The 27,109-nt window shown below is 44.7% G+C and overlaps 1 protein-coding gene across 1 annotated transcript in view; it reads left to right on the plus strand.

The window, feature by feature from the left end:
• LOC148018260 (uncharacterized) overlaps positions 1 to 27,109 on the plus strand; it is a 286,664-nt gene that overhangs the window by 46,367 nt on the left and 213,188 nt on the right. The window contains exon 9 of the mRNA XM_087661879.1: positions 24,215 to 24,262. Within this exon, the coding sequence (XP_087518005.1) occupies positions 24,215 to 24,262 (48 nt within the window). The remainder of the gene's footprint in view (positions 1 to 24,214; positions 24,263 to 27,109) is intronic.

Raw genomic sequence — 27,109 nt, forward strand, 5'->3', positions numbered from 1 at the left:
AATAGCTGAGGAAACTGCTATATGCCAGGATACTAAATCCTCTTGAGGAAGAATGAGAAGTCATTTCAATCTAGTGACATGACTTTGAATACTAGAACTGGAATAAAAATAAAGGTATTTTGGGTAATCAGTTAGCAATCCTAGAATTTTAGAAAATGGAACATTATCTTCATGTGTAGCTGTGTAGGAGTAGAAAATTTCGGCTTATTGAACACTGAATCAAAGGGATGTATAAGAGGTCCCACCACTTTTCTCCAAATCTTGGATAGGAGAGACCAGATCTTCCTAGCCAATGGACAAGAGAAGACTCCACATTGGTAGTGCAAAAGAAGCAAGTGCCATTAGAAATATGTCTTCTAGAGAGGGTTGGAGCAAGGGGCAAGCCACCAATTAACACTCTCCAAAGAGGGACCTTGCATTTGAATGGAGTTTTATTAATCCATCCTTCCATAATATACAATTTTCGGCTTTTGTGAACTCCCTAGACAGAATCAGCCTTAGCTGCTGAAAAGCGATGATCCTAACAAGTAGGTGATAGATCAGATCAATACAAGCACCCTCCAAATGCAGTAGTGCTGCTAGTCTCCAATCCTACTGGGGATGATTTGGAGCAAGGCTAGGAAGGCTTCTGATCTTGCATATGCAAGGAAACCATGTCTCACAAAACACGCTATCCATAAGGGATCACAAAAACTTGTCAGACGGTACAAAAGGACATCAGGACACCTTATATCAATAGTATTGCATTAGCAATGGAAACCAATCTAGTCGTACCATCTGATTAGACCTAGGGCGATCATCTTGTTTTCCTTTCCTAGGAGACCAGCCTAACAATGGCTAACAATCGAACTTGCAAAGAGTTGGCATGCAATTGATCCTTTGCTGATGCCAAACCACCATTCAAAGTACGACCTTTCATCACCACATTGAGTGAGTTAATAGAAGACAAGATGGTATGGTGATTGGTTGATCAATGTTAAGCACATGCTAAAACCATCCTTTCTTCTCAGAGAGGGTGGTAATGACTTGATTAATCAACAATTACAGCAAGCATGAAATTCACATAAATTGAAAATGCATACATAACTACTTTAATCTTGAACAAAAATTGGTGCCCCTTATAGTATTTCTTTATCTTTTATTACAAATGGATGGAGTACAATTGAGATTCTTTGATCCCCTCCACTAATCCAAGTGCCACTTGTTGTCAAAACTGACCAGCAAGCCTTCAAACCAATTTGCCCCTTTGTTTGCTTAGGGATTGGCCTTCATCTTGTTCCTTGAAAGACAAATTATGCTACCCTACTCAAATAGTTATGGATGTTGTCTCCTACAGCTTTTCACCACTAGAAAGGCTGCTACTCCCTCTTCTATCCTGTCACTTGTACGAAAAGGACCTTGGACCATTGTCAGTTGCACTTGGTGGGCTCCAGACTGTTGTTGCTTGTTGTAGGGCTGATCTATGGTGGCTGCAAATCACATCAACAACATTTCCTTGCCCTCTAACAGCCTCCTTCTATCTCAAAATGGCTAGAATAGATTTCCTCCAATCCCCTAAAACGTTTTTTTTATATGCATGGGCAAGTTTTGCATGTGGCAGTCTCATTCTCTAGGATTATCTAGCTTATTAAATTAATTGTGAAAATATTAATTCTAAAAATTAATTTAATTGTTATTCTAGATTCTAATAAAATAATTCCACGAGCCAATACTTAAATTGGCTAGGCCAATTTGTCTCCAAGTATCCTTGAATAATTGTTAGCCCTTAGACCATCATTAATTAGTTAACTAATACCTAGTTTCTAATGTCACCCCTAACATTAGTGGCCAATAAATTTGTCTAGGCCAAATATGATATCGGGTACCGTATATTACTTGCCAGAGATAACTTATACAACTTTTACCTTTGGTACCAACTAATATTTGGGGTCTTGGGCCCCATAGTATAAAATAGTAAACTTGCACATGTTGTACCTCACATGTGCAACTCACATTTGCATATTTGATCAAGTTAATCAAATGCTAAGCAAAGTAATAAAATTTCATGTCCCTGTGACACATGCCACTACGAGCCCTAGATTTTAGTGCTCCCATGCATAATACCTTGGTCCTTGAGAAAATAGTGGCAATAGAGACCCAAGGATGATGACCAACACACATGGCTTGAAATAATGACTAAGGAAGGGCAACCATGCGAGTCTCCATCTCCAAAACAGTATCATTGCCTATGTTTTTCGGAGTGCAAACATCACTTTAAAAAACTGAAGAAATACTAGCATGCAAGGAATCCTTCTGAGAGGTCCATTGTAGCAATTGTTTAGGCATAAGATCGAGGCCCAAAGGATAATGTAGATACCTTGCAACATTTCCTTTTTGAACTGCTTTTCCTTGCTATAACAAGGCCTATACATCAGGCTCAGTGTGCCTAGTGAGAGATAACTTAGAAGTGTTAATATGCAGCCATGAAGCTTGATACAAAAAGTCCTAGATATCCAATGTCTAAGGAGGTTATCTTGATGAACTTTCAATATCATAAAGGTATGGTGAGCTAATGCTTGCCCGACAAAATGCTGATTCCATGGAAGGGGTAAGACAACCAGCTGCCTCTTATGAGCCAAATGTGACAATATCATGAGGACAAGATGGGTAGTAAGGGTAAAATACATGGGACTCATAGGGCAGCCCTATTTGATTGATCATGCTAGCTCAAAGGGCTCATTGACTCCACCATTCAACATGACTCGAGAAGAGGCATCTCTACTAATAGTGTATACCAAGTGAGACATGCGAGGCCCAAAGTCCATAGTCTGCATGAGAGCTCTCTTTTTTTTTCCGTAATGAGTAGTTATATTATATCAAATCACATGAGGAATACAAAAGTCATGGCAAAGAAATAGAAGAAATTGCCATATGCTAAGAAACTAAGTCCTTCCTAGGAAGAAGACTAGCATGTTGAATGAGATCTAACTACCAATATAGAAGACCCTTAAGCTGCTGCCTAGCACAACAGGCCGCCCGCGCCCGGTCCGTTTCCACGCCAATGGTGCTTGCGCCCAACCAAGCGGCGCCGCCTGATTGCGTGCTCGCCAGCACCTGCCTGTGCCGCTTGATTGCTTGCCCACTAGCGCGTCCCTGCCCACGCTTGTCCTATTCGAGACTACCTGAATGTGCCTGCACTTGTCCCATCCGGCCCCACCCTCTGCGTCAACGAGCATTTACCTACTATGGTGGCTCCGCCCTCTGTCTCGTGCACGAAAGACCTCCCCAGTCGACTTGCTTTGGTGCTTCCATCCTATGCTGCAGGTTCATACCACTAGCATTCGTTGCTTCCTACGTCTGCAGCAACATTTCCCCCGCTATCACAACAGCTAGATTGGTAGCCCCCAACAGTGATGCGCAATGAAAACCTTTGGTCAGCGCCGAAGCATTCTGCAAGTGCCCCCCACTCAAACACCTTGTGCGTCATCCTCTCTGAGGAATAACTCCTTTCCTCCGTGCCACAAAGCTGGAACTGAAAGAAACAACAATCTATGGACAGGTCATAGGACACTCTCCATCCAGGGCCCAGCTTCCGGATTGGCTTCACTCCTCGCTACGCAATGGCATAGCATAGATTGCGGAGGTAGATTTCATGGGTTAGGGGATGTTCATGGTTTGAGTCACCTCCGTGGATACAGTTTAGAAGCTAGTGGATAGCTCACCTTATGCCTCCATGAAAGGGGTCATTTACATGGTTCCCTGGTATAGTGGCTTCAGAGTGGAGGAGTTTGTGCTCCACAACAAGTTTCCTAGACACCCGATCACCCTTCTATTCCCCAGACTGGCAGTACAGTTTTTCCTCCCTCCTTCGTGGATGCAGTAATAGCCGTAGGAGTCCCGAAGGTACGGGTGGCTATAAAGGATACAAAGAACATACCCAAGTATCTTGAGATTGAGGTAGGCAGACACTCTTTCAGGTAGCAGGTTATTATGACATGGCAGCTTTGGCTAGTGCCTACGATGCCATGACTTTGGGCATCAGGCAGCAGACTGTACGCATTTCGGAGCCAAGGCAGCTCAGCTAGCAAAACCACAGGTGGATGTTGACGGTTTCACATGGGTCTAGCAACGGCAAAGAGGGAGACGGCAGGGGGGGCCCTCAACCAGCCTCTCAGACACAACCACGATAGTAGAGAGCAGGAGAGCAGGCGATGGGCCCTCGTTAGGACACCCCGCAACACCCCCACGCTCGTCCCACCCAGCAGGATCACAAGCCTCCATCCCCACCACCCACTGAGGCGTCTCAGTCCCCCCTACCCGAGATCTCCTAGCCCCTATGTCCCCCCCTCCCCTCATGGATCCCCCCTCGAACCTATCCCAGAGCCTCCCCCTTCCGGGGCCACTCGCCCCCCCTCACACCCGCCTCATACTTCCGATCACCCCACCACCCCTTACTCATCCTCTTCCCCACCTTCTCCCTCGCCGATCAGCCCCCCCAATCTTCACCTAGTACATGTGTTCCCCCCCCGCCCCCCCTGCCCCCATCCATTCCCCCCCTTTTCATAGGGGGTGACGAGCCTCACACGCCCATATCCTCTCCTCACCAGCAGCCTAGTCCGCCCCCCCTCCCCCACACACACAGCCACTAGCTTATCTGGTCCAGTCGCCCGTCACACCTTCCCTAGACAGGCACATTCCCCCCCCCCCTTTCAAAGAGTTTTTTCGCAGTGATCGGTGGTCTTATTTGAGAGTTGCGGAGCGCGGAGAGTATCTACTATCTTTGGAGGTGGGAATCTTTGTGGTCCGCAAGTCAAGGAGCAGCAAGGTACATTTACTAGCACCAGCGGGATGGACCTAACTATGCTTTCTTTTTTCAGTCCTCCCATTCAGGAGACTGAACGATGAGAGAGATAGAGGAGGAGGTGAGGGGCCAGGTTGCACACCACATCTCCTAGTGGATGGGAGGAGGAGAACTAGTACTTTTTTCCCAGCAGTGGCTAGGGTGCATGATGGACATTAACTGGTGGGGTGGAGCCAAGGTTCCACATCTTAGCATTATTTTCCAAGCCCCTCCACAACGAAGTTCACCGATGGATGTGATTGAGTGGCTCCTCACACAGGCTACTCGCTTCTACTAGATTACAGGGTTATGCCTCACAGCGTAGTTGATAGACGCCCTGGTGGTACCACCTGGAGCATCTATCATCCCCATGGTCCGCCCGAGAGCCTCTATGGGGGAATGGAGTTCACCCTCCAAGCCTGTGGCTCAGCGCATTCGCATGCCCCATAGCTCTTCCTCATCATCGGCAGCTTTCACACCGAACAAATGCTTGTTTGGCCAGTCACAGGTTTCCCCATGAGTCTACACCTAGCATCCTCGAACGTGAACAACCTCGACTACAATGGGGCACGTGGTTTTAGGAAATTGATTATTTGGTAGGAACTGCACCCTGATCTTGCCGGACGGATCGTAGTGGCCTATAAGGCCTTGACCAAGATGATCAGGAGTCAACTCCGCCCTGTGCTTCCAGACATCATTCATGACACCTAGACATGTTTTGTCCAGGATAGGAGCATCCTAGATAATGTATTTTCTTTTTTCAAGCCGATTGAGTGGGCTCAGCATAGTGGTCAGGGATTGGTAGTAGTCCTCCTGGACTTCGAGAAGGCCTATGACAGGGTTGACACCATGGCAAGGCTGGGTTTCCCCCAGGCATGGATCTGTGGGGTTTTGACACTTTAAAGATCGGCCACTAGCAAGGTTCTCATTGGTGGTAGGAGGGGGGAGGAGTTTCGACTAGAGAGATCTGTCCGGCAAGGCTGCCCTCTTGCCCTATATCTTTTCCTACTCTTTGCGGAGGCGATGCCCTATTTCCCCTGCTCACGAGTGAGTGGGCTACATGGCTTGCGACTTCCGATGAGGGAGGTGACTGAGTTGTTGGACTCAGAGTATACAGATGATACGGCTTTTTATGTAAAGGATGATGAGCTGATGTTGGAGAGAGTGAGACTAGCTTGTTGGGTATTTCACTCAGGCCTCACTTATGCCTACGCTCACATAGGAGTATCGGTGATTAGTAGGACACTGGGGCATTTTTTACTCTCAGTAGGAGAGGTTTTTTCCCCCAGACTTATGGTATTATTTCGTATGTGCTTATGACACACACTTACGGGCACTTACCGTGTTCGGGTGTGAACACCCCCCTACAGCCCTAAGGTTTAAGGGTTGTACCTTGTACTTTCAGTTTACACTCTTTCAGTCTATTGTATTGGGTGTCGTGCTCTTTCAGTTGATTAGTCTACTGGTTTTCTGTGCTGAGGTTCGATCCTGTCCTCCCTCAGATAGCTTTGGAGGTTTTCTTACAGATCCGGACTCTGGCACGGAGTGGGATGTCCACTTGGGGTTCAAATGGGTGTGTAGGGGACAAAGCACCCGATATCTAGGGTTCCAAGTGGGGCTCGACATCACTCTTGCCTAGCAGTGTCTTCCATTTGTCGAGTCTATTAGGTGAAAGCTGACCTAATGGAGCACTACCCGCCTTTCTTTAGCGGGCCGAGCCCTCGTCATAAACCTGGATCTCCTAGCGACAGCTTGGTACATCGTCTCTTGTTGTTGTTTATCCTCGTCTTGTGTGGTTCAGCTTCGCCACCTAGTGCGGAGTTTTCTCTGGGCTGTCTCAGACGGTTTCAGGGGGTCCTAAGCCAAGATGGCGTGGGCGACCATCATCCGACATCGGTTTGAGGGAGGGCTTGGGATCATTGACCGAGAGTTCCAGAGCTTGGCCCTTTTGGGCAAGCTAGTGGTCCATGGTTTCACACGAGTGGGCAGACGTGGAAGGTCCTTTTGCAGGAGGGTCTTCAGGAGTGCAGTGAGGCTTGGCTGTGGTTGGAGGCAATCCTTGAGATGGATCTCACAACTGCCCAGATCATGCCACCCAGATCTTCCTTTCTCTGTAGTTTACTTGGAGTGTGGTAGGGCCTTTGCAAGGCCCTAGTTCAGAGACCCCCAAGATGCCAAGAGGAGATAAGATTGCCAGCCAGTGGTCTGGAATTCCCAAGTCAGAGATCAGGACGGGATAGAGATAGGTGAGTGATCCCACATCCACTGGGCTGGCTGGGAGGTTGGCCTTGCTCATACTTTTAGGATGTGGAGGGAGGTGTACAGGATGGTGTATCAGGAGGTCTTGCATCGGGCATGAGGATCCTGAGTTGAGAGATGACCTCAACGATCCCTTAGGAGTGGCTAGATCCTCTGATCCGAGAGCGGATGGAGCCTAGGGAGGTGTGGGCTGGTAGATTCTCACCGGTAGGTATCCCCTTTCAGGTGGCAGGTAGAGTGGGTGGTGCCCCCTGGGGGACTTTCTTTACCGTGCAGGATGGGGGGCGTCTGGCTCTGGATTTGTGTGGTCGGACTCTAGGGGAAGACCTGGCGACTGGACCCTTATGTGCCTTGGGAGGAGTTTCGAGAGTGGTGCCTTTGGATATGGGAGAGCAAGCCACTTGATGAGTTGGAGTGGGATCCTGGAGAGTGGCTATGGGCGGCCATTGCAGTCGCCAAGAAGCCTCAGAGGTTCTCGGAGTACACAGCTAGGATTGGTAGACATATACTGATGATGCAGGAAGACATGGATTGGGCGCCTTCACGTAGCAAATACTGGGCGGAGCATAGCATTACGGATGCCTTCCGTGGTACCTTCTCGCATCGCCTGTGGGACAGCTGGAGGCTGAGGAGGGTCTCGTATTTCCTTTGGCTTCTAGCAGATGGAGTTTTGGCTATTGGGAGTTGGTTGGCCAAGATGCAACAGGATGGAGGTTGTAAGCGTTGCCCACAGCAACTCTTGGAAACTCCGAAGCACTGCCTTTGGGATTGTGAGGCGGCATAGCTCGTGTGGAGAGGAGCCTGCCGTATTCTTTGATGAGTGGCACCCAGCCTTGGCTCCATCTCATGGGGGGCATTTTGCTGGCAGGCAGTGAGCTAGGGCCATCACCTTTTGTACGAGGCTGGGATGCAGGACACGATCTTTCTCATCGAGGTTGGGTCTTATGCAGTGGTCGGCTTGAAGGCTCTACCCAGCCGCCAAGTATTGGAGTCCACAACAGAGCGCTCAGAGGTATAGGAGATCATAGGGAGTCTTACAGGATGGCACATTTGGAAGGCACGCTATCAGGTGGTTTTTTGCAGGGAGTGCCTTTCAGTATATGCGACTTTGGCAAAGTTGTGGACCTCCATCATCCACTCCCTCCACGGCCGTTGGGACCAGATGCAAGGCAAGTCTCGTGCTCGTCAGGAGCTCCGTTTTCACTTTCTACTCACTTGGGGCGGCCACGACCTATTCTTCACGATGCAGGCGGGCAGCCCAGATGGCAATACAACCAACCCCCCCCCCCTTTCCCCCCCCTCCTTCTTGCCCCCATACCGCCTTGAGAGGCTTGTATACATGATGGATTTGTGATTTGCATCAACTCCAACTAGTCTATTGAGCATGTGCACTTTGTTGTATTCAACCTTCTGAGTAATATAATTAGCCACATTTTACTTGCAAAAAAAAAAAGACCCTGGAGCCTAGCAATAAGACCCTAGATACCTAGAGACCGAGTCAAAGATGAATGCATATGTGGCTGCACTAGAGTGGGATATTTTAACTTAGTAAAGACTTGATGAGATGAGTACAGTGAGCCCAACCACAATTCTCCAAATATCAAATGGAAGGGTCTAGATTTTCTTGGCTAAAGGGAAATAAATAAATCTATGATGAGAGGATTTCACATTGGTAATGCCAAAAAAAAAGAAACAAATGCGGTTCAAGATTCAATGCTTTGGAAGAGTTGAGGCAAGGGGAAGTTCACCAATCATCACCCTCCAAAGAATGACCTTACATTTGAATGGGATCTTGTTTAGCTAGCCTTCCATCATAGCCATTTCCACCAAGGAGACCCCAAACAACATTGGCTTTGATGATTAGCCAATGATGATCTTTGATCTTGAGATGATATACTTAAGTAGCGGAAGCCTTTTCAAGATTGTGCTAGCCTGCAAGATCCCAATCTTTCCAAGGACGATCAGAGTCAAGGGCGGGGAAGGCTGCCTATGCTGCAATACCATCAAAATCTGGCCCTGTAAGTCATGATGTATGCGAGGGATCCGAAAAGGCCTCCTAGCTGTGCGGAAAGGCATCAACACATTGCGGCTCACCAAAGGGACATCAAAAATAGAAGACAACCCCAGATGTGCCAAGGGATTAAATTTTGGTACATTTTGGTGCTTCCTATCCCAAGAGAGCAGTTTTGACGCGGTCAACAATTCCATTTGAAAAGAGTTAGCACCAAGCGATCCTTTGTTGGATGTCAGTGCACCTTTTGACCAACTAGCTTCCATGAGCATACCAGAAGAGTCATAAAAATAGAGGAAGATGTCGAAAAATGGGCATTGATATTGTGGATGTGCCACCACAAGCCTCGAATGTTTGTATTACCATGCATGAGACCCTGATCCTCTAGAAAAAAATGGACGATAAAGACCGAGGGTTTTTGATCAGTGCACATAGTGACAAAGAGCCATCATATGAGTCTTAACATCTAGAATAGCCCCACCACACATGCTTTTTAGGGTGCAAACATGGCTCCTAAAAATCCAAGAAATGTCTGTATGGAAGGAGTCCTTTTTCCATCGATCAAATAGATTGGTCTCCAATGTTTCAACATTAATAGAAAGGATACTTTTAGAATCATTTTGATAACTCCTCCCTTCAATGATGCACGCATAATCCCCTTCTCCAAAATTTTTTGACACATAGTTTTCAAGGGTTTCACCAAACATAGTAGCATAAGCCGCAAAGAATTCATAAGTGAGGCCATCCCAATGAGGAGTTATATCCATGGGCAAACCCAACAAGACATCCATAACCTCATCCTCATGAATATCAGCCTCCAAGGCAACATGAATGTCAAGTGAAGCTTGATCCCTGAGCAAGGCGTAAAAAGTCAACTGAGTATGGAAAATATGCTCACAAGGAGCTTGCGTAGAATCAAGAAGTACCAGAGATTTTCTTTTTGCGCATATGCACAATGTTTTGTGGATTTATAAACCATTTGACCCTTAGTGTAGTCTAACTATGTTCTCTCAGGTAAGAGATGCATGTGAAACTCGAAAGAATTTATGAGAGTGGTAGGAAGTGTCTTGCAGATTCTCAACCAAAGTTTTTAGTTCAGCCCGCTAATAATATCTCAATTGAAACCATTGAATAAGATCAACCAGCCTAGCAGTGAATACCAAAGGCCTTGCTTAAGAATAGCCAAAGTAAAATCATGCCAAGTAGGACTCTTAAGGTGCATCCATCACCGAGTGTTCAAAAGTAGAATGCAATAGATCAATGCACACATTAAAATCTTGGATCAACAAACCCGGTCTACCAAGTAACACGTGTTTTAGTCTCTTTTTTTTTCTGCAAATAAGTTTACATTAACATTGAAATATTTACATACGGTGTTTAGGCCATCAAAATAGAAAGGATACAAGTCTCACATCAGGCCTTTTGGCCAGCCATAAAAATCTTGATAAGGAATCTTGGACCTCCACAATTGAAGGAATCTATCTTGCCTCTTCTGTTTGGTATCTTGGGCATGCCAGACTTTTTTTGCTTTCTCTGTGACCCATAGCTTGTCCTCTATCGTCTCATGATAGATATGATTAGCTGACCTTTTTCGAAAATCATCCAGTCTCACAAACATCCAATCATGCCATGGTGAAGCAAGCTGAAAAGTAGGCAATGGATTATATTTGCTGAAGCTGGTCTTGTAGGGTCGACTAGATGTGGCTATAGCCTCTAGGCACCCAAAAGTGCTGGCATATGCACTTGAAAGAATAAAGACGGGATTGCCCATGAATGATGGCATCATGTACCGATTGCAGCCATAATTGAGCATTTTGATTAAATTTATCTTGCTGCAAATCTTTGTCTAGCCAATGAAGGAGCATGGATGTGGCCAACAGTTCTGCCTGTAATGAATTAGTCTCTTTTCGGAGATTAGGAGGATGCCAAACTGTAAACCAAAGTATCTCTTGCCAAGAGGCAATCAAATGGGCTAGAAGAAATGATTGCAACAATTTAAGAGGCCTTGTCGAATTCAGCAAATGCCACCAAGATCCCTAGATAGCCATGTGACCGTGGAGGATACCAGTCTTCTTGATAAATAATTTTGCAACATTAGTGCAAGGATGAGTCTACACGCAAAGGGCTTGCAAAAGTGCCATTCTCAGAGCTGGCATGTGAAGATTAACATTCAATAAAGTAGCTTTGGCCAACTGTTTTGAAGTAGTAATATGCTGCCAAGATATCCACACCTGACTTGATTGCCTTTCTTTTTCCATGACATAAAATGGTTAGCTAGCACCACTTCCAAGAGATACTTCTTTGTCCAAGGAAGCAAGGGCAAGAAATAAAGACCATACCAATCATGATAGATTGTGCCACTTTGAGCTGCACATGAAGAGGCCAACCTTGGGATTTCCAATACATACACTTATCATGAATTCTGGAGGACATCGAATCAAGCAATGCTAGAGGAGGAACTTCCACACCAATGGGATATTCCAAGTGTAGTGTAGTATCTTCTAGGATTGAGAGGGCATCCTTGACGAAGAAAACGAGATGAAGTAATCTCTTTTGTGACTCTGCCACTAAGTGCAACATGTGCCATTGCATCCTAGTTGATAGTGTCAATAAGAGAACTCATAAGGGACCGAAGCCCATGGTAGACATCAATTGGCGCATAAAGAACCAAATGACATGATCAAACACCTTTTGAATATCTAATTGGATCATAATCAATCCCCATTTGAACATTCAAAATATTATGCATGATGTTTTGTCCCTTAATGAACCCATATGGAGGGGAATGAATCAACTGTGAAAATACTTTTTGCAATCTCTTGGCAATGGCTTTGGAAAATATTTTATATAATGAACCCATAATCACAATGGGCCTTCACTGCTTTAAAGTCGAAGGGGAAGGATCCTTGGGCAGCAAACAGATCACTGCAATTTTCCAATCTGCAAAGCATTGATCCAGATCTCCAGACGTGTTGGCAAAGGTGAGTCAACGGGTCTTTAAGCTATTCCTCATTGGCTAAAAACAACTCATAAGGGAGGCCATCCCAACCCGGACTTTTCCTACGAGGTAAATGACATAGCACTTCCTCCACATCTTTCATTGTGATATCTACTTCCATCAATTCCCTCTATTTTGGCTTGACTTGATTTCGAACCAAGTTACAAATGTATCTTCTAGCAAAAATAACAGAATCAAAAAGAACTTCATACAGACCCAACAAAGATCTATAGCATTCAAGGCACATATGAATGATGGATGTGGGATCAACCACCATTTCCCCTTGCTTGTTTATCAATCACACAATATTCTCACAGGCATATTTCTAATGCAGACGAGCAAAAAAGTGATGATTCTAAGAATTGGTATCATCCAAAGCATCCAAACGAGCCAGCAACTTGAACTTAGCATATTCTTCCCATTGAGCTTGAACTCTGCATTTCAACCATTTAGAACATGTGGCCAAATCATCAAAGTTGTCCCCAATCTGCTGCATATTGAGCGAATGTCCCAACAAAGAGTGCATATACTGCAATTTAGCATGAAAAACACAAGCATACTGAATACCATAGAATCAAGACAAGGCATGTGCATTATCCCTAAAAATAGGCCATGCATCAATACCTCTAGACAAAACTTGCATGCTAAACTGACCAATCAATTACTGCATGTACCCAAAAAACTGATCATAACACAGCATGCACTGGTCGATGAGTCATGTCCAAAACCCAAGGGATAGTGATCCGAAAGGATGTGATGCCTCTCCACCCACATGTCAATCTCTGCTAGAAGGAAGGAATCACTCTAGCAAATATACATTCCATCCAGTCGGGCCTAGCTTTCTGAATGTTGAAGACAGTGTTATGTAAAATTGGATTGATGAGGATGTAACCACAACCACATGTCTTGTTTCAAAGCCAAGGCGGCCATAGCATCCCATGCTTGATGCTCAAGGCTATCCATAATAGAGTGAGGCGAAGCTACCTATTCCATAGATACACAAACATTAAAATCACCCATAATAAGCCTATGATGAGCCATGGAAAGAGACTACAAATCCTCCCAAAGCTGATGATGTGGTCTTGGGGTGTATTAGGTGCATACACACCTACCAACCATAAGACTTTCCCCTCAGACCTAATCTCCACCACCAAGAATCTACCCCAAACATCTTGACCAACCAATGAAGTTTGTAGTGAAGATTGAACACCCAACATAACTCCAGATTTATGAGGATGTCGGCCACTAAAGAATACTGTAAAGTCCTTATAAACATAGTTGGAACCGACCAAGGAGTGCTGCTTATGGTCCATTACACAAAAAACCTTCCAATTGCTAGCAAAAAACGTCCTCCATAACCTACACTGCTTAGTGGGCGACGAAACCCCTTTGACATTCCATAAGGCAAGTTTCATGAGGAACAAAGAGGGGAAGGTCTATTAGATCATTGCTTTCCCTTTTGGATCCACTAATTTAGTGGCTTGAAATCTCAGTATTTCATTGTGAATCACATCCATAAGATCTACCATGAGCATGAAACCTTAGAGTAGAATCTTTGGCATCTTTACCGATTACTCACTGCAGGTACTCAAGAAGATTGTGGTTGAGGTTTGCAGTAGAATCCTTTATTCTTGTGTTGAAAAGCTTGTGTGATATTATCATAGGTTGAATGGGTAGGAACTGAGCAAGCTTCCTGTGGAGCATATTGTTTGAACATTGAAACCCAAGAAGCATCCTTGGGCACTTGATCCTGATATGCAGTACGTGACTCAATAGCAAGCCCACCAGCCTGAAGTGAATCTGTATTAACCTTTCCATGCTGCATTCGAGGTGTGAGGGAAGGAGTGGAGTGTTGTGGTAGAGCTTGGGATTCACACTCATGCATATCCACCTCAATATCTAAACCACACTCCAAAACCTTTGGAGCACGATCACATTCAGAGATGAAATCACCCAATTGGCCACATTTAAAACAATGTCCAACAAAAGTTTCCCATTTTCGCTTGAAAACCAACGTATGCAATCTTGACGAGTCAAGAGGAAGTTGATTGGGTGGAGGTTTGCTGGTATTCCAAAGCATGCAAGCCCTATTTCTATTCGGAGAGGCCAAACGAGGCTTCACCAAGACTTTGACCTAGAGTTCTCAATACAAGAGGAAGAAGCTGCCAAAGGTGAGAAGGGAAATTAACCACTTCTAGCTAGATCAAGCATGCCTGCCTAAGAATATCTTGAAGTTCCTCCATGGGCCTCCATGAGATGTCACGAACCAACTGACCATCCAAAAATAGAGGGATATGCTGCTTATTTTTTCCCGAGCATCTAAAGAATGAAAGAGAATCTCAAAAATCCCTTTATCGGAGTTTCAAAGGGGGTTTCCTAGGATCGTAAGAAGTTTCTTTATTGGCAGTCTACATCGATGGACTTCATGGACATTGGCATTCCTCTTGCTATCCTAGGATCCATTTCTTCCTTGGCCTTCTGCCACATCCAGGTTCTGGGAGGGTTTTTTAGCAATCATGTTTGTCATGCCTTGTCATCTCTTACTTGTGAGCCTCAGTCTGAGTCAAATAATGACTTTAGGAGCTCTAACCTATTTGTCACTTGTTTTGATGGAGAAGGTAGCTCATTCTAGAGCACTCAGTTTATTTCCTTTTAGTACATTTTCTCCAGTCAGGATTTTTTGTGCATTTCTCGGGAAGCTTCTACTTTCTATAGTTAGCCTACACTTGCCAGGACATTGGCCATCCTTTTCGGGATTTTTTGTCAGCATTTTTGGTATTTTTTACTAAATGTTGCTCTGTCATACTTTGCCCCTAGATTTTAGGCCGGCAAAATTTGGGTATATTTGGTTATTTATAGCCTCCCCCACTCAGTTAGCAGATCATTTATTCATCTTCCTCCTTCTTTGGTAGGTGCACACTCCGACTCTGTTATCTTCCTCTATCTTTGGTGCTACCGTCATCATCAGCTTGATCTAGTGCCTTCATTGATACTAGGGGCTATGTGCAGGGAGACTGATTAGTCTCCTTCCGCTTTCCCGTTTGTACTAGCATTCTTTCTTGTTTAGTGTAGACTTCATCCTTCTTTTCTTTCACTCTCTCTTTGTTCCTTTGTCATCATCAGCTTGATCTAGTGCCTTCATTGACACTATGGGCTATGTGTAGGGAGACTGATCAGTCTCCTTCGGCTTTCCCGTTTGTATCAACATTCTTTATTGTTTAGTGTAGACTTCATCCTTCTTTTCTTGCACTTTCTCTTTGTTCCTTTGTCTCTATGTTTTTGTTCCTTTTCATTGCGCACTCTCACAAACCCTACATTGAACTACAAAACCTTGCAAGAGAGATCGGAATCTGCAAAATAGAGGTTAGTAATGAGATGCTTGAACGCAAAAAAAATAGAAAGGTAAAGCTAAATGAAAGATGTGCAATGTGTGTGTATGAGTGAATGAGTAAATGCAACAGAAGAGTAAAGAAGGAAAACCTAAGTATGTGGCAACCATGTTTTTCCATCTGTAGGTCTTTGCCAATGAAATGCATAATGAGGTGGGGAGGTGTGCCTAGGGTGGGGTCAAGAGGAGATGTTAGAATGGATGCAAATAGTGCAATGGGTGAGGAACCAATAGACCAATCAACTAATTCTTCAAGGGTACTAAAAGATATAGGCTGCTTTGCTAAGGCTGTCCTGTGCCACATGTCGAGGGACAACTGTGCTAGAAGGAGTAAATGGGGCAGTAGGAGGAGGCGTAGCCCTAATGGAATGTCCAACAGGAGTGGAGGCAGTCTTACAATGGTCTAGTGTGGTTTCTTAGGTGGGAGACCCTCAGCCTTGGTACGATACTCGTCCATATGGCCTGATCTCTCACACAGTGTGCAAAACCTATTCTTTTTAGGGAGTTGCTGCTAGATGAGTTTAGGTTGTTTAGTTCGGTCTGAGGAAGGGGTGTCACTCTTGATTTGTTGTCTTCTTATCTTGTGAGTTCTTGCCATCACTAGTTTTCCCTTCTGAACAAGAGGCAACCAGACCTCTCCTTGAATAAGAATATGGGGAGGACATATTGTGGACTTGATTATGTAGCCTTGCATATTGCAAGAACTGGCATTTGAACTCATTGGGGCAACGAGATGATGTGCTGGATGAAGTGCAAATACTTTTCAGGAAGCTTGTTTAGAAAGAATGTAACCTCATCATCGTCTGACTTTAGTGAGCTAGTAGTGGCAAACTTAGTGAGCAATCATCTATATTCGGCCAACTTGACTTCTAGATTATCCATTTCCTTAGAAAACTCCTTAAGCTCAAAATCGAGATTGATATATTGAGTGCGATCCCCAATGAGATGACTCCAATGCTTAGATGCAAGGGAGAATGTTGTAATTGAGAGTGGAACTTAGAAAGCTACCCTTGCATTAGCTCAGCATTGGCTATGGCATTGCAGGCTCTTCATTGACAGATGTGATTAGGGTGAGCCACAGTCTAGGGTTTGGCATAGGCTCTAGACCAACAACTAGGTTCCAAAGGGCTTGAGATTCAAGCACTTGTTGCATGAAGTTCGACCAAATCCCAAAGTGCCCACCATGCATGTGTGAAGTGTGCACAGTGGATCCAAAAGCGGGAATGGAATGACTAGGCATGGGCATGGTGACCGCATCAGAAGCCCGTGGAGGAGGGAGAAGGACATGTTTGGTAGTGGAGGGAAATCCCTGCGTGGGAGTGGAGGTTGTAGAATGGTAAATGCAACCACGTAGGACGGTCTGGAAACTGATCACTTGGGACTAAAATCTATCAGGCGCGACTACAGGAAGAGAGTGTGCTGATGCAAGGCAACTTGCACAGCTGCAAAACACAGGCTGAAAATAGGTGACAGCAGTGAAACGGGCCTGCATTGTTAAAGTGTGAGCTGGCTGATGCCGTACAGTTTGTTGATCAGCAGGGCTGCAACTGGAAACTGTCAATGCAAGCTGTTTGGGGTAGGGGAAGGTGTAGCCAGTAGATGGGTGTAGTTGCTAGGAAGCAGTGGACAGGCTGATGATGACGTGGCAGCATTTGCGTGGGCTGGACAGCCACTGTTGAAGGCTGATGGCTGAAAATCTGCAAAACAGGATGGAGTTGAATGGTGGGCAGCCTGTCTATTTATGGATGGAGAAGGGTCCTCCAAAATCAGGGTTTTGCATGTGGGACATATATACTCTCCAGCATTGCTCCCAATTTAATGACACTTTTGGTAATTTACATGTTTTGGGGCTGTTTTGAAGAGCTGAGCAGTTTCTAATGCATTTTTAGCTCAACATACCCTAGATGCTATGCCTACCCCTCCCAACTCGTCGCTCTCGCACTACTGCTTGTGACCTGGTTATGCGACGCTCTTCCCTTTCCTGCTTATGCCACACCCTCCCCTCCTTGTCACCTTTTTGTCTTGCTCGTGCCTGCTCTCTAGCCGGTACCCCTTTGCCCAACTTGCTATTTTTTTGAGCTCGCCTCAACCTTCTTGCTTGCTACATCTTGGCTCAAGTCGTTGGCCCTAGTAAAGCCCTCCACCACCTTGTGAGCTAGCTACCAACTTGCTTTCTGGCTGCCACCCATGTGCCTAGCTTGTTGCATCTCTGTTCGTTTTCCCCTCCCTACATGCAGTCCTTTGGCATCTAGGCCATTGCCCCAACAAAGGCCTTTGGCCCTCTCTCTTGGCCACTGCCTCTTTGTCATGCTTACCCCCTCTTTTGAACCCACAATCCTCCATACCTTACCATGCATTGTGCATAGCTTGCCTATCTACCATCAATACCGTGCCTACTCCTATAGCTCAAGATTGCACCCGATTGTCCACCACCACCTGGGGGATCTAGTGCAATTGCTTGCACTTCTACAACCGATGCATTCCCATTGATCCGCTTTGCTCTAAACACAAATCTTGCACTTAGGGATAGAGTAAGAGGCCTCAAGGTGTCCTCTCTAGCCTATAGGTTGGTTGGAGATCATTCCCCCATTTGCATCCTCAAGGACTCCATGTTGGCGGTTGTCACTAGAAGCCCAGCTAGGGTCACACGAGTGGTAGCTTTGGGAAAGGGATGCTTTAGGCTTTAGTTCAGCTCACATGAGTAGATGGAGGTAACACTTGCCACTTCTTTGCTTGACATCGAGGTCCTGAGTGGCATATTGTGATAGATGGATTGAGGGACAGGACCACCCATCACTAAGGGATGGCATTGCCATTGCTATCTCTTTTCTTGGCCTCAATGAGTACTTCACTACATACCTATCCGAGATTGGTAGCACCTTCAGCCATATCATGCCTGTAGATAAGCTTTTGTTGATGCAATCTTTGAGGGCCCACACTTATATCCATTTCTCAAAGTCATTGTGCCCACAAAAGTCGTTACATACCTTCCCCTGGAGTGTTAGGCTGCTAATTGTCCATAGGGGGCTTCCTTATTCAACTAGTCTCTCATACAAGACTCTATAGTTGATGCTTTGCTTGTAAGATGATCGGAGATTTAGTAGTGGAATGTCCCAAGTGTCACGAGGACATGAAAATTTGATGCTTTTCTTATGTTTAATTGACATTTGATTAAAGGATTAATCAAATGTGCAATTAAAAGATGCACATGTGTTGCACATGTGAGGTGCAAGCTACTTTTTTTTTTTTTACAGTTGAAGGCCCAAGGACCCTGTAAAAAAGATGGGTGTCAAAGGCAAAAGTTGTAACAAGTTACAGTTGTTAGATTTTAGGTGAATTTTGGTGTCAGTTTTCCCCTAGGACCTTTAATTGACCATTAAGTGTCAGTGGTGACACTAGGGACTAGGCATTAATGAATGGATTAATGCTTGTGCAAGGGTCAATTAATGCATGGGACCACTTTGGGTTGCAAATGGCCTAGCCAATTAATTTTTGGATAGGCAAGGTCAATTTTCTGGGCATGGATTAAGGGCTGAATTAATTTTCAGCATTAATTAATTCTGAAAATTAATTAAATGACTGGAAATTACTGAAAATGGATTAAGAAAGCTGCCATTTGGCAAAACTTTCCCATGCAAGTGGGGAAAAGGCTAAATAGGGCTGAAGGGAGAGGAAAATCTCATTTTTTCATTTTGGAGCTATTGGGAAGAGGTGTTGGACTGTTGCTGCCAGCTTTTGGGGCCATTTCCCAGCCATTGGGGACCATTTTGGTGATGGAGATTGCATATTCTTGACCTTGGGAAGTTGGCAATTGCTGCTAATGCATTTTCTCCTGAAGATCACAGTCTCTGATGCTCCTATTGTTGTTGGTGCATCCGTTTGGGGCTGGTAGAGCAGGGCAACAACAGCTGATTTTGATCAGTTCTTCGCGACAAATCTCAAAATTTTCTCTCTTCACAGCGTTCTCTGATCTCCTTCAGCCTATGCTCAACCATTCTCAGTAATTCTAAGCCATTTGGAGGAGATTTCAGCCATTTTTGGTGGGCTGATCTGTAATTTCTGCAGTAAACCCTAATTTACAGCAGAAATTAGGGTTTAGGAGCCACCTTGGGATTTGTGCCAGAGATTGAAGGCTCAAGGGACTGAAATCAGCAGTTGATAATTGAAGATTATCAAGGGAATTCTGGAGCCAGCCCATCCCAAATTGATTTGCGGCAGCATTTGGCCAGCCAAGGGTCAAATTGGAGAAGAAGTTCTAGGTGGATCAAGGGGCAAATGACCCAAAAGGCTTGTTGGTCATTTATGACACCAAGAACAATTGGTTAACAGGAGGAGATTGAAGAATCTCAAGTTGTACTCCTTCCAATTGAATGAAAGCTAAAGAAATACCGGAAGGGGCGCCAATTTTGGGGCCAACAGAGTGTCTACTGTCCAAGAATGTTATGGTAAAGTGTGTATTTCATTTTATGTGCATTTATTTATTGCTGTAATTAACTCTTAAATCAGGTTATCACCACCCATTCCAAGAAGGAAGGCTGGTTTCATGGTTCCATTGCCGGGATACATCAAATCTCTTGATTTGGTGGGCCCGAGGCACTTGATTGTAAGCCAAAGATTTGTGCTAGTGCTAATCTTTGTGCTTAGCTGAGAAATTACAGCAAGATGTCTTCATACAGTGGGATGCAATCAAGCAGTAATGATGCCTCTCATGATGCACATTCACATGGGGAAGAAGGAAATGCAATGCTTGATCTTGGACAAGGCACGAATCATGGACAACATGCTGAAAATGTGGTTGAAGGCCAAGATGTTGGACCCTCAATGCAGAAAGAAGATGATGATCAACAAGGGGAAATGGAATTCGATGATGCATTCAAGAATCAAATGAGGGCAGCAGCCAATATCTTTGTTGAATTGGCAAAAGATCCTCAGTTTACTCAGTTTTTGAACACTCCTACGAAGGACAACAAGGGCAAGAAGAGAAAATCCTCTTCTAGAACTTCGGGATAGCAAGATGCACCGAAGAACAAGCCAAAGCCTTCTCAAGATGCTCCTAAAGATGCTTATGTTGAAAAGGAGTTGGTGCCAGTTGGGCAAGAAATGGAAATGCTAGTTCATAATGTAAATGCTAATCTTATGGTTTTTGGACAGCAAGGTTTGCATGAGAATTTGGGGCAGCCAGTTTACTTTGGTGGTAGCACAATTTTTCATGCTATGGTGGGTGAGCGACCGAATGTGGGAATGTATGGCACACCTCTCCATAATTTTCAGCAACCAATGCATGGCTTGCATAACCCAATGTACTCGGGTATGGCGCATGGAATGCATAATCTGATGTATGGCGGCATCGGTATGATGCCTGGTGTGCAAAATCACGTATATGGGCAAGCATCGGTACCCCGTCGTGCTTTTGGGGCTCAAGGAATAAGTGTTGGTCATGCAAATGCTCCGTTTAATGCTGGCTATCATGGAAATTGCCTCTACACTAGCGGATACACTATGCCTTTCATGTGAGCTTGTTGAGGCCTTTTTATGCTGATGTACCTAAGGATGTATCTGCTGAAATTCAGTCCAATGTAGAGGAGCTGAATGAGATATTGGTATCCAAGTAGATTTTGGCACATAAAGAGAAAAGGTCAAAGGTAAAGCTTCCATAAGCTATTGGTTGAAGTTTCACAATTGTTCACCAATGGATGCTAAATGGATGGAAGAGGATGACTTGGCAGACCATCTTCAGTTGTTGCAGCTTTACCTTGATGCCTTTCAGTGAGAGCCGATTTTGGATCGGGCTCTTTCAGATTCAGCAGGGCAAGGGTCCAAAGTACTGCTCTCGTGTATAGTGGATCTCGGATGTATTCAACATGCATCCAAGGTAGTGTGCTGACAGTATGTCTGCCATGAGGTCACTATTCAATGTACTAGTCACTGTGGTATGTATGCAGATGGGTATGGTTTTCATTGCAGCTCTGAAACTGTACATTTGCATTAGGTTATGATCATGAGAGACTGATTACCGAGTACAAGTTTTCAGTGTATGATCATTAGTTTCAGTGGTATTTAGCTGGTTCTATGGATAGCAGCATGTGTATTGAATGCCATTGACAATTCAGCTATGGTTTTGGCTCGGTTTATGCTTTACTATGGTTGTATAGTCAGCACTGATGAGAAACAAGAGTTTGGGATGCATTCGATGAGTTTCTGGCAATAGTTCTGGACTATTGTCGAGCTTTATGCTATGTTTATGCTGGCTGGAAATTTGCAGCAAATGGTGAGCATATGAGATAGTTAGCCAGTAGTGGCCAATGTTGTGTTGACTATGATGCCTTGTGGAAATTCCAATGGAGTATTGTTTGCTTTGACACATTACAGTGCAATCGAGGACGATTGCAAGGATTTCAAGGGGGTGGTCTGTCACGAGAACGTGAAAATTTGATGCTTTGCTTATGTTTAATTGACATTTGATTAAAGGATTAATCAAATGTTCAATTAAAAGATGCACATGTGTTGCACATGTGAGGTGCAAGCTACTTTTTTTATAGTTGAAGGCCCAAGGACCTTGTGAAAAAGATGGGTGTCAAAGGCAAAAGTTGTAACAAGCTACACTTGTTAGATTTTAGGTGAATTTTGGTGTCAGTTTGCCCCAAGGACCTTTGATTGGCCATTAAGTGTCAGTGGTAACACTAGGGACTAGGCATTAATTAATGGATTAATGCTTGTGCAAGGATTGGGACCACTTTGAGTTGCAAATGGCCTAGCCAATTAATTTTTGGATGGGCAAGGTCAATTTTTTGGGCATGGATTAAGGGCTGAATTAATTTTCAGAATTAATTAATTCTGAAAATTAATTAAATGGCTGGAAATCGCTGAAAATAGATTAAGAAAGCTACCACTTGGCAAAACTTTCCCATGCAAGTGGGAGAAAGGCTAAATAGGGCTGAAGGGAGAGGGAAATCTCATTTTTTCATTTTGGAGCTATTGGGAAGAGGTGTTGGACTGTTGCTGCCAGCTTTTGGGGCCATTTCCCAGCCATTGGAGACCGTTTTGGTGATAGAGATTGCATATTCTTGACCTTGGGAAGCTGGCAATTGCTGCTGATGCACTTTCTCCTGAAGATCACAGTCTCTGATGCTCCTATTGTTGTTGGTGCATCCGTTTGGGGCTGGTACAGCAGGGCAGCAGCAGCTGATTTTGATTAGTTCTTCGCGACAAATCTCAAAATTTTCTCTCTTCACAGCGTTCTCTGATCTCGTTCAACCTATGCTCAGCTATTCTCAGCAATTCTAAGCCATTTGGAGGAGATTTCAGCCATTTTTGGTGGGCTGATCTGTAATTTCTGCAGTAAACCCTAATTTACAGCAGAAATTAGGGTTTAGCAGCCATCTTGGGATTTGTGCCAGAGATTGAAGGCTCAAGGGACTGAAATCAGCAGCTGATAATTGAAGATTAGCAAGGGAATTCTAGAGCCAGCCCATCCCAAATTGATTTGCGGCAGCATTTGGCCAGACAAGGGTCAAATTGGAGAAGAAGTCCTGGGTGAATCAAAGGGCAAATGACCCAAAAGGCTTGCTGGTTGTTTATGACAGCAAGAGCAATCGGTTAGTAGGAGGAGATTGAAGAATCTCAAGTTGTACTCCTTCCAATTGAATGAAAGCTAAAGAAATTCCGCAAGGGGCACCAATTTTGGGGCCAATAGGGTGTCTATTGTCCAAGAATGTTATGGTAAAGTGTGTATTTTATTTTATGCATTAATTTATTGCTGTAATTAACTCTTAAATCAGGTTATCACCACCCATTTCAAGAAGGAAGGCTGGTTTCACCAAGACACAAAAGTGGCATGCCTCCTTCAAGGATGAGGGCGGCAACAGATCCAGGCCGTGGAGGAGGGTGGTAGAGTTCCAAAGTTGATGTAATGCGAGACAGAGGAGTAGATATTGCCAACAATAGTGAGAGCACATAGAGGAGGGAGGAGGACAGGAGCAAAGAGACCCTGAGTTGCAAACGCTTGAGATAGGCGAAGGGATGATGGAGAGTGGTCAGAGACCTTGGATCGGAAGCGTGTGCAGTGCTGCCTCTTCCAAAGGATGGTGGAGAGTGGTCAGAGAACTCAGACAAGCAGCATGACATAGGCATATGGCTTGGTATTGAAGATTTCAATAGCTACAAGACAAGACTTGAGAAGGGGGAAAGGAGAAAAGAGATGGAGGCAGGCTGTGTGAGGTTGTGTGCATGCTGCAATAGACAGGTGGAGGAGATGAGACGGAGCTTCAGGAGAAGAGCAGGCAGGAGATGGTGGGCAGATTAGAAGTAGAAGTCAACTATCCTCATTGAAAATTTGTGTTTAAGGAAATCACTGTTTTAATACAAATTTCAAACTCAATTTGCTCTGTAGTTTAGCCTTTTAGCTGGCTAGTATATACATGTGAACTGCAACTTGTTGTTGCAAATTAAGAATAGGCTTAAAACAAGTAACTAGTTGAACAAGATGCTGAATTGGAAGTCAGTTATTTGCTCCAGATAATGCGGACATGGAAAGAGAAAAGGTAGAATAGAGTGTGGAGTTAATCCGAACGATATTCTAGATAAGCTCATAAAACAAGTGGAACCCTATTAATGTTTCAAGGCTTCAAAGCTCTTTAATAGTTCAACTCCTGCTTTAGATGAACTAATTATGGAAGTATGACTTGCCCAAATGTAAAATCTAATTTACTGAAACTGGTTCTTCTCAAATTGTCGAAGCAGGAAAACAGCATCAGAATGTTCATTAATGAAGAAACTGAAAAAATCCAGGTACAAGTTAAAGTACACATGCTTACAACAGTCTAGAGTTTGTCAACAAGTATGCTCAATAATGTTAATGCCACAAAATACTAATAAAGTGAAGCATAAAACAACACATCTGAAAATTGTCAACATGAATTCCATTGCTTTTTGTTTTCACAAAGGAGAAGATCCATACTAAAAAAGTGAAGCATAAAACAACACATCTGAAAAATTTCAACATGAATTCTGTTGCTTTCTGTTTTCACAAAAGAGAAGATATATATGAATAATACCTCTTCAGGGGACTCCACTGCAGCCCCCATTTCGTCTTTGGCCCATGCTATTCCAGGGGACTCCATTACAGCCCCAAGTTCATCCTCTTCAGGGAACTAGTGCAGCTCCTACTTCGTCTTTGGCCAATGCCACCCCAAGGCTTAGTTTTGCCTGGCTATGGAGTTTGAAATAGGAGATTGGGTGGCAGTTCTAGAGACTCCATCCCTTTCATGCTGGTTATGGGAGAGAGGTAGCTCTTACCAGCACCCTTACTTTAGTCGCAATAGTTCAGGCTCTAGGTAAGGGATGCTGCAAGGTTCAGTTCAACACCTGGAAGCAGTCAATGCGTCACTTGCTACTAGCCTGCCCAATATGCGGCCATCAGTGGGCTTTTTTGACAGTTGGATTGAGGACAGATGGTAAAATCATCATGGTTCACTTTTCAGGACTTAATGAGTAATTCCTCCCTCATGAAACCAAGATAGGCAAGGTCTTTGGTGAAGTTATTCAGAAGCATAGGACCTTCACAGATGCAGTTTCAGAGGGTCCCCTCCAATATCTATCAATTATGGTCATCGCCTGCCCCTAATTCCTCTCTAGGATATCTCCCTCGAGCGAGTAGGATTCCTTTAGTCCATGGAGGACACCTTCTTCTCCCACGATAGTGTTTTATTTGCAGGATGATCGGACATCTAGCAGTGGCATGCCCTAGGATGGTGTGCTAGCACCATGCCTTATTCTAGGATGAGGGCAAGCAGCACTAGAAAAAGGAGGAGAAAAAGACTTAGAAAAGAACAACAGAGACATGGTGGATAGAGATAGGTTAGACAGAGATTGGAGAGGGAGAGTGGATAGAGACATGGTAGACAGAGAAACAAGAGATAGGGTGGATATGGATGATAGATAGAAGTGGAGAGTAGTCAGAGATCTTTGATCAGCTGCCCATGAGGTAGCTGCTATGGTAGCAATAGTTCCTTCACCACTTGAGCCTACAGTTGAGGCTCATCTACAGGCCCCAAGCCTGCAGGCTCCAGTTGGATCTCCAGTTGTGAACAAAACTCTTAGATCGCCACATCAAGAGGATAGGTACGAGATAGAGAATGCACAATGACAAACCATGTCCCAGGTGTTGGAGCTCAAGGCAGTTGGTTTCTAGTTCTGGTGGAATCCTTAATTGCAAGTGGATCCCTTGTTCTTCTGGTGGATAGAACACCTAGGACTGCAGCTTTTGCACAAAGAGATGCTTAGCTGCTGGTGGCTTCCATAGTTGCATGGAAATGTGTTTCCCAAGGTAGGAAATGTACAAAATGGGTGAGAAATGTCTCGTACCTTTTTCAGGCGTTTCTTATACATTTTAAAAAAAGTCGTTGGCTGGAAAGTGACGTTTTGACCCGAAAAAAGGTGCCCTATCATGAAATGCTTTTTTTCATTGGGAAAGCGGCTCAATGTGACACTTTCTCTTTTGCAATCGTGCCTTCAGCCTTGGGATTTGTGAATCACTGCTGTAGCTGTACTAATCTGTTCGTAACAATCTTGAATGGTGACCTCTAACTTGAAGACTGTTGGTACTCAGATGACAACATGGATGAGCCTATATGGGCTAGACATTAATCAGCTCCCCCCATTTTGTTGGGTTTGACTCACGCCTACGCTCGCAGAGGAGTGTTGGTGATCCTTGGTAGGAGACTAGGGCACTTTTTACTCTCCTTACGAGATGTTTTTTACCCCAGATTTATTCTCTTTTATTTTATGTGCCTATGTTACATAGTTTGGGCAGTTATTGTGTTTTACACCTTTCGAGTGTGAACACACTCTAGCAACCCTAAGGTTTAAGGGTTGTACTTTGTGCTTGCACCTTATACTCTTTGATTATTGCATTGGGAGTCGTGCCTTCACTCTCACACACTCTCTTCACTGTAAACTGTACTCTCAACTGAGTCCTGATCTTTGTGCATTTTCTCACCTCTCACATTCGGTATTAGAGATGGTCCTCAACTCAACTCAGCCAGTGGCCACCATCTCCAGCTGAGCTCCTCAGCATTCAACCCCACCAGCAGGGCCAGGTCTGCTTTGCCCTTGGAGCCGCCAGCCTTCAGCTCATTGTGCCTGGTCCTACAGGTGCCTGCCAGTCCAGCTCCAGCTGTCAGCTCAGTTCGCCTGACAGCATCTAGTCCCCAGCAGTGCCTGTTACCTGTGCCCTGCAGACCTTCCCTAGGCAGCGCTTCTGTCTGCGCCACCAGCACCTGCCACCTGAGCTGTTGCCCACCAGCTACTTGAGCGCTGCCACCACAGCGCCAACGCTGCCTGGCCCTGGTCCTGTGTACCACCAATTCGCCTCTTGGTCAACTGCTTGCATTTTGGTTTGCAACGCCACCAGCTGAAGGTGCCGCCACCTCAGCCACCAGAATCAGAGGTAAAAAGGGAAAGATCTTCCAAATTTTCAGCTTTTTAATTCAGATTTGATCTACTGAAAGGGGCTTGTGCCCAGGTAGAATATCTCTGTTCTTGCAAGTGTTCGGGACACATTTCTACCAAAGATTTTGTGAATTTCAGGTCAGCAATTGGGGGCTTTTGCTGTCAGCTCAGAGATTGGCAAATGTA

This window comes from Lygodium microphyllum, chromosome 21 (assembly GCF_053477565.2).
Source record: "Lygodium microphyllum isolate KBCC chromosome 21, Lygodium_microphyllum_v1.1.10, whole genome shotgun sequence".
NCBI classification, from domain to species: Eukaryota; Viridiplantae; Streptophyta; class Polypodiopsida; order Schizaeales; family Lygodiaceae; genus Lygodium; species Lygodium microphyllum.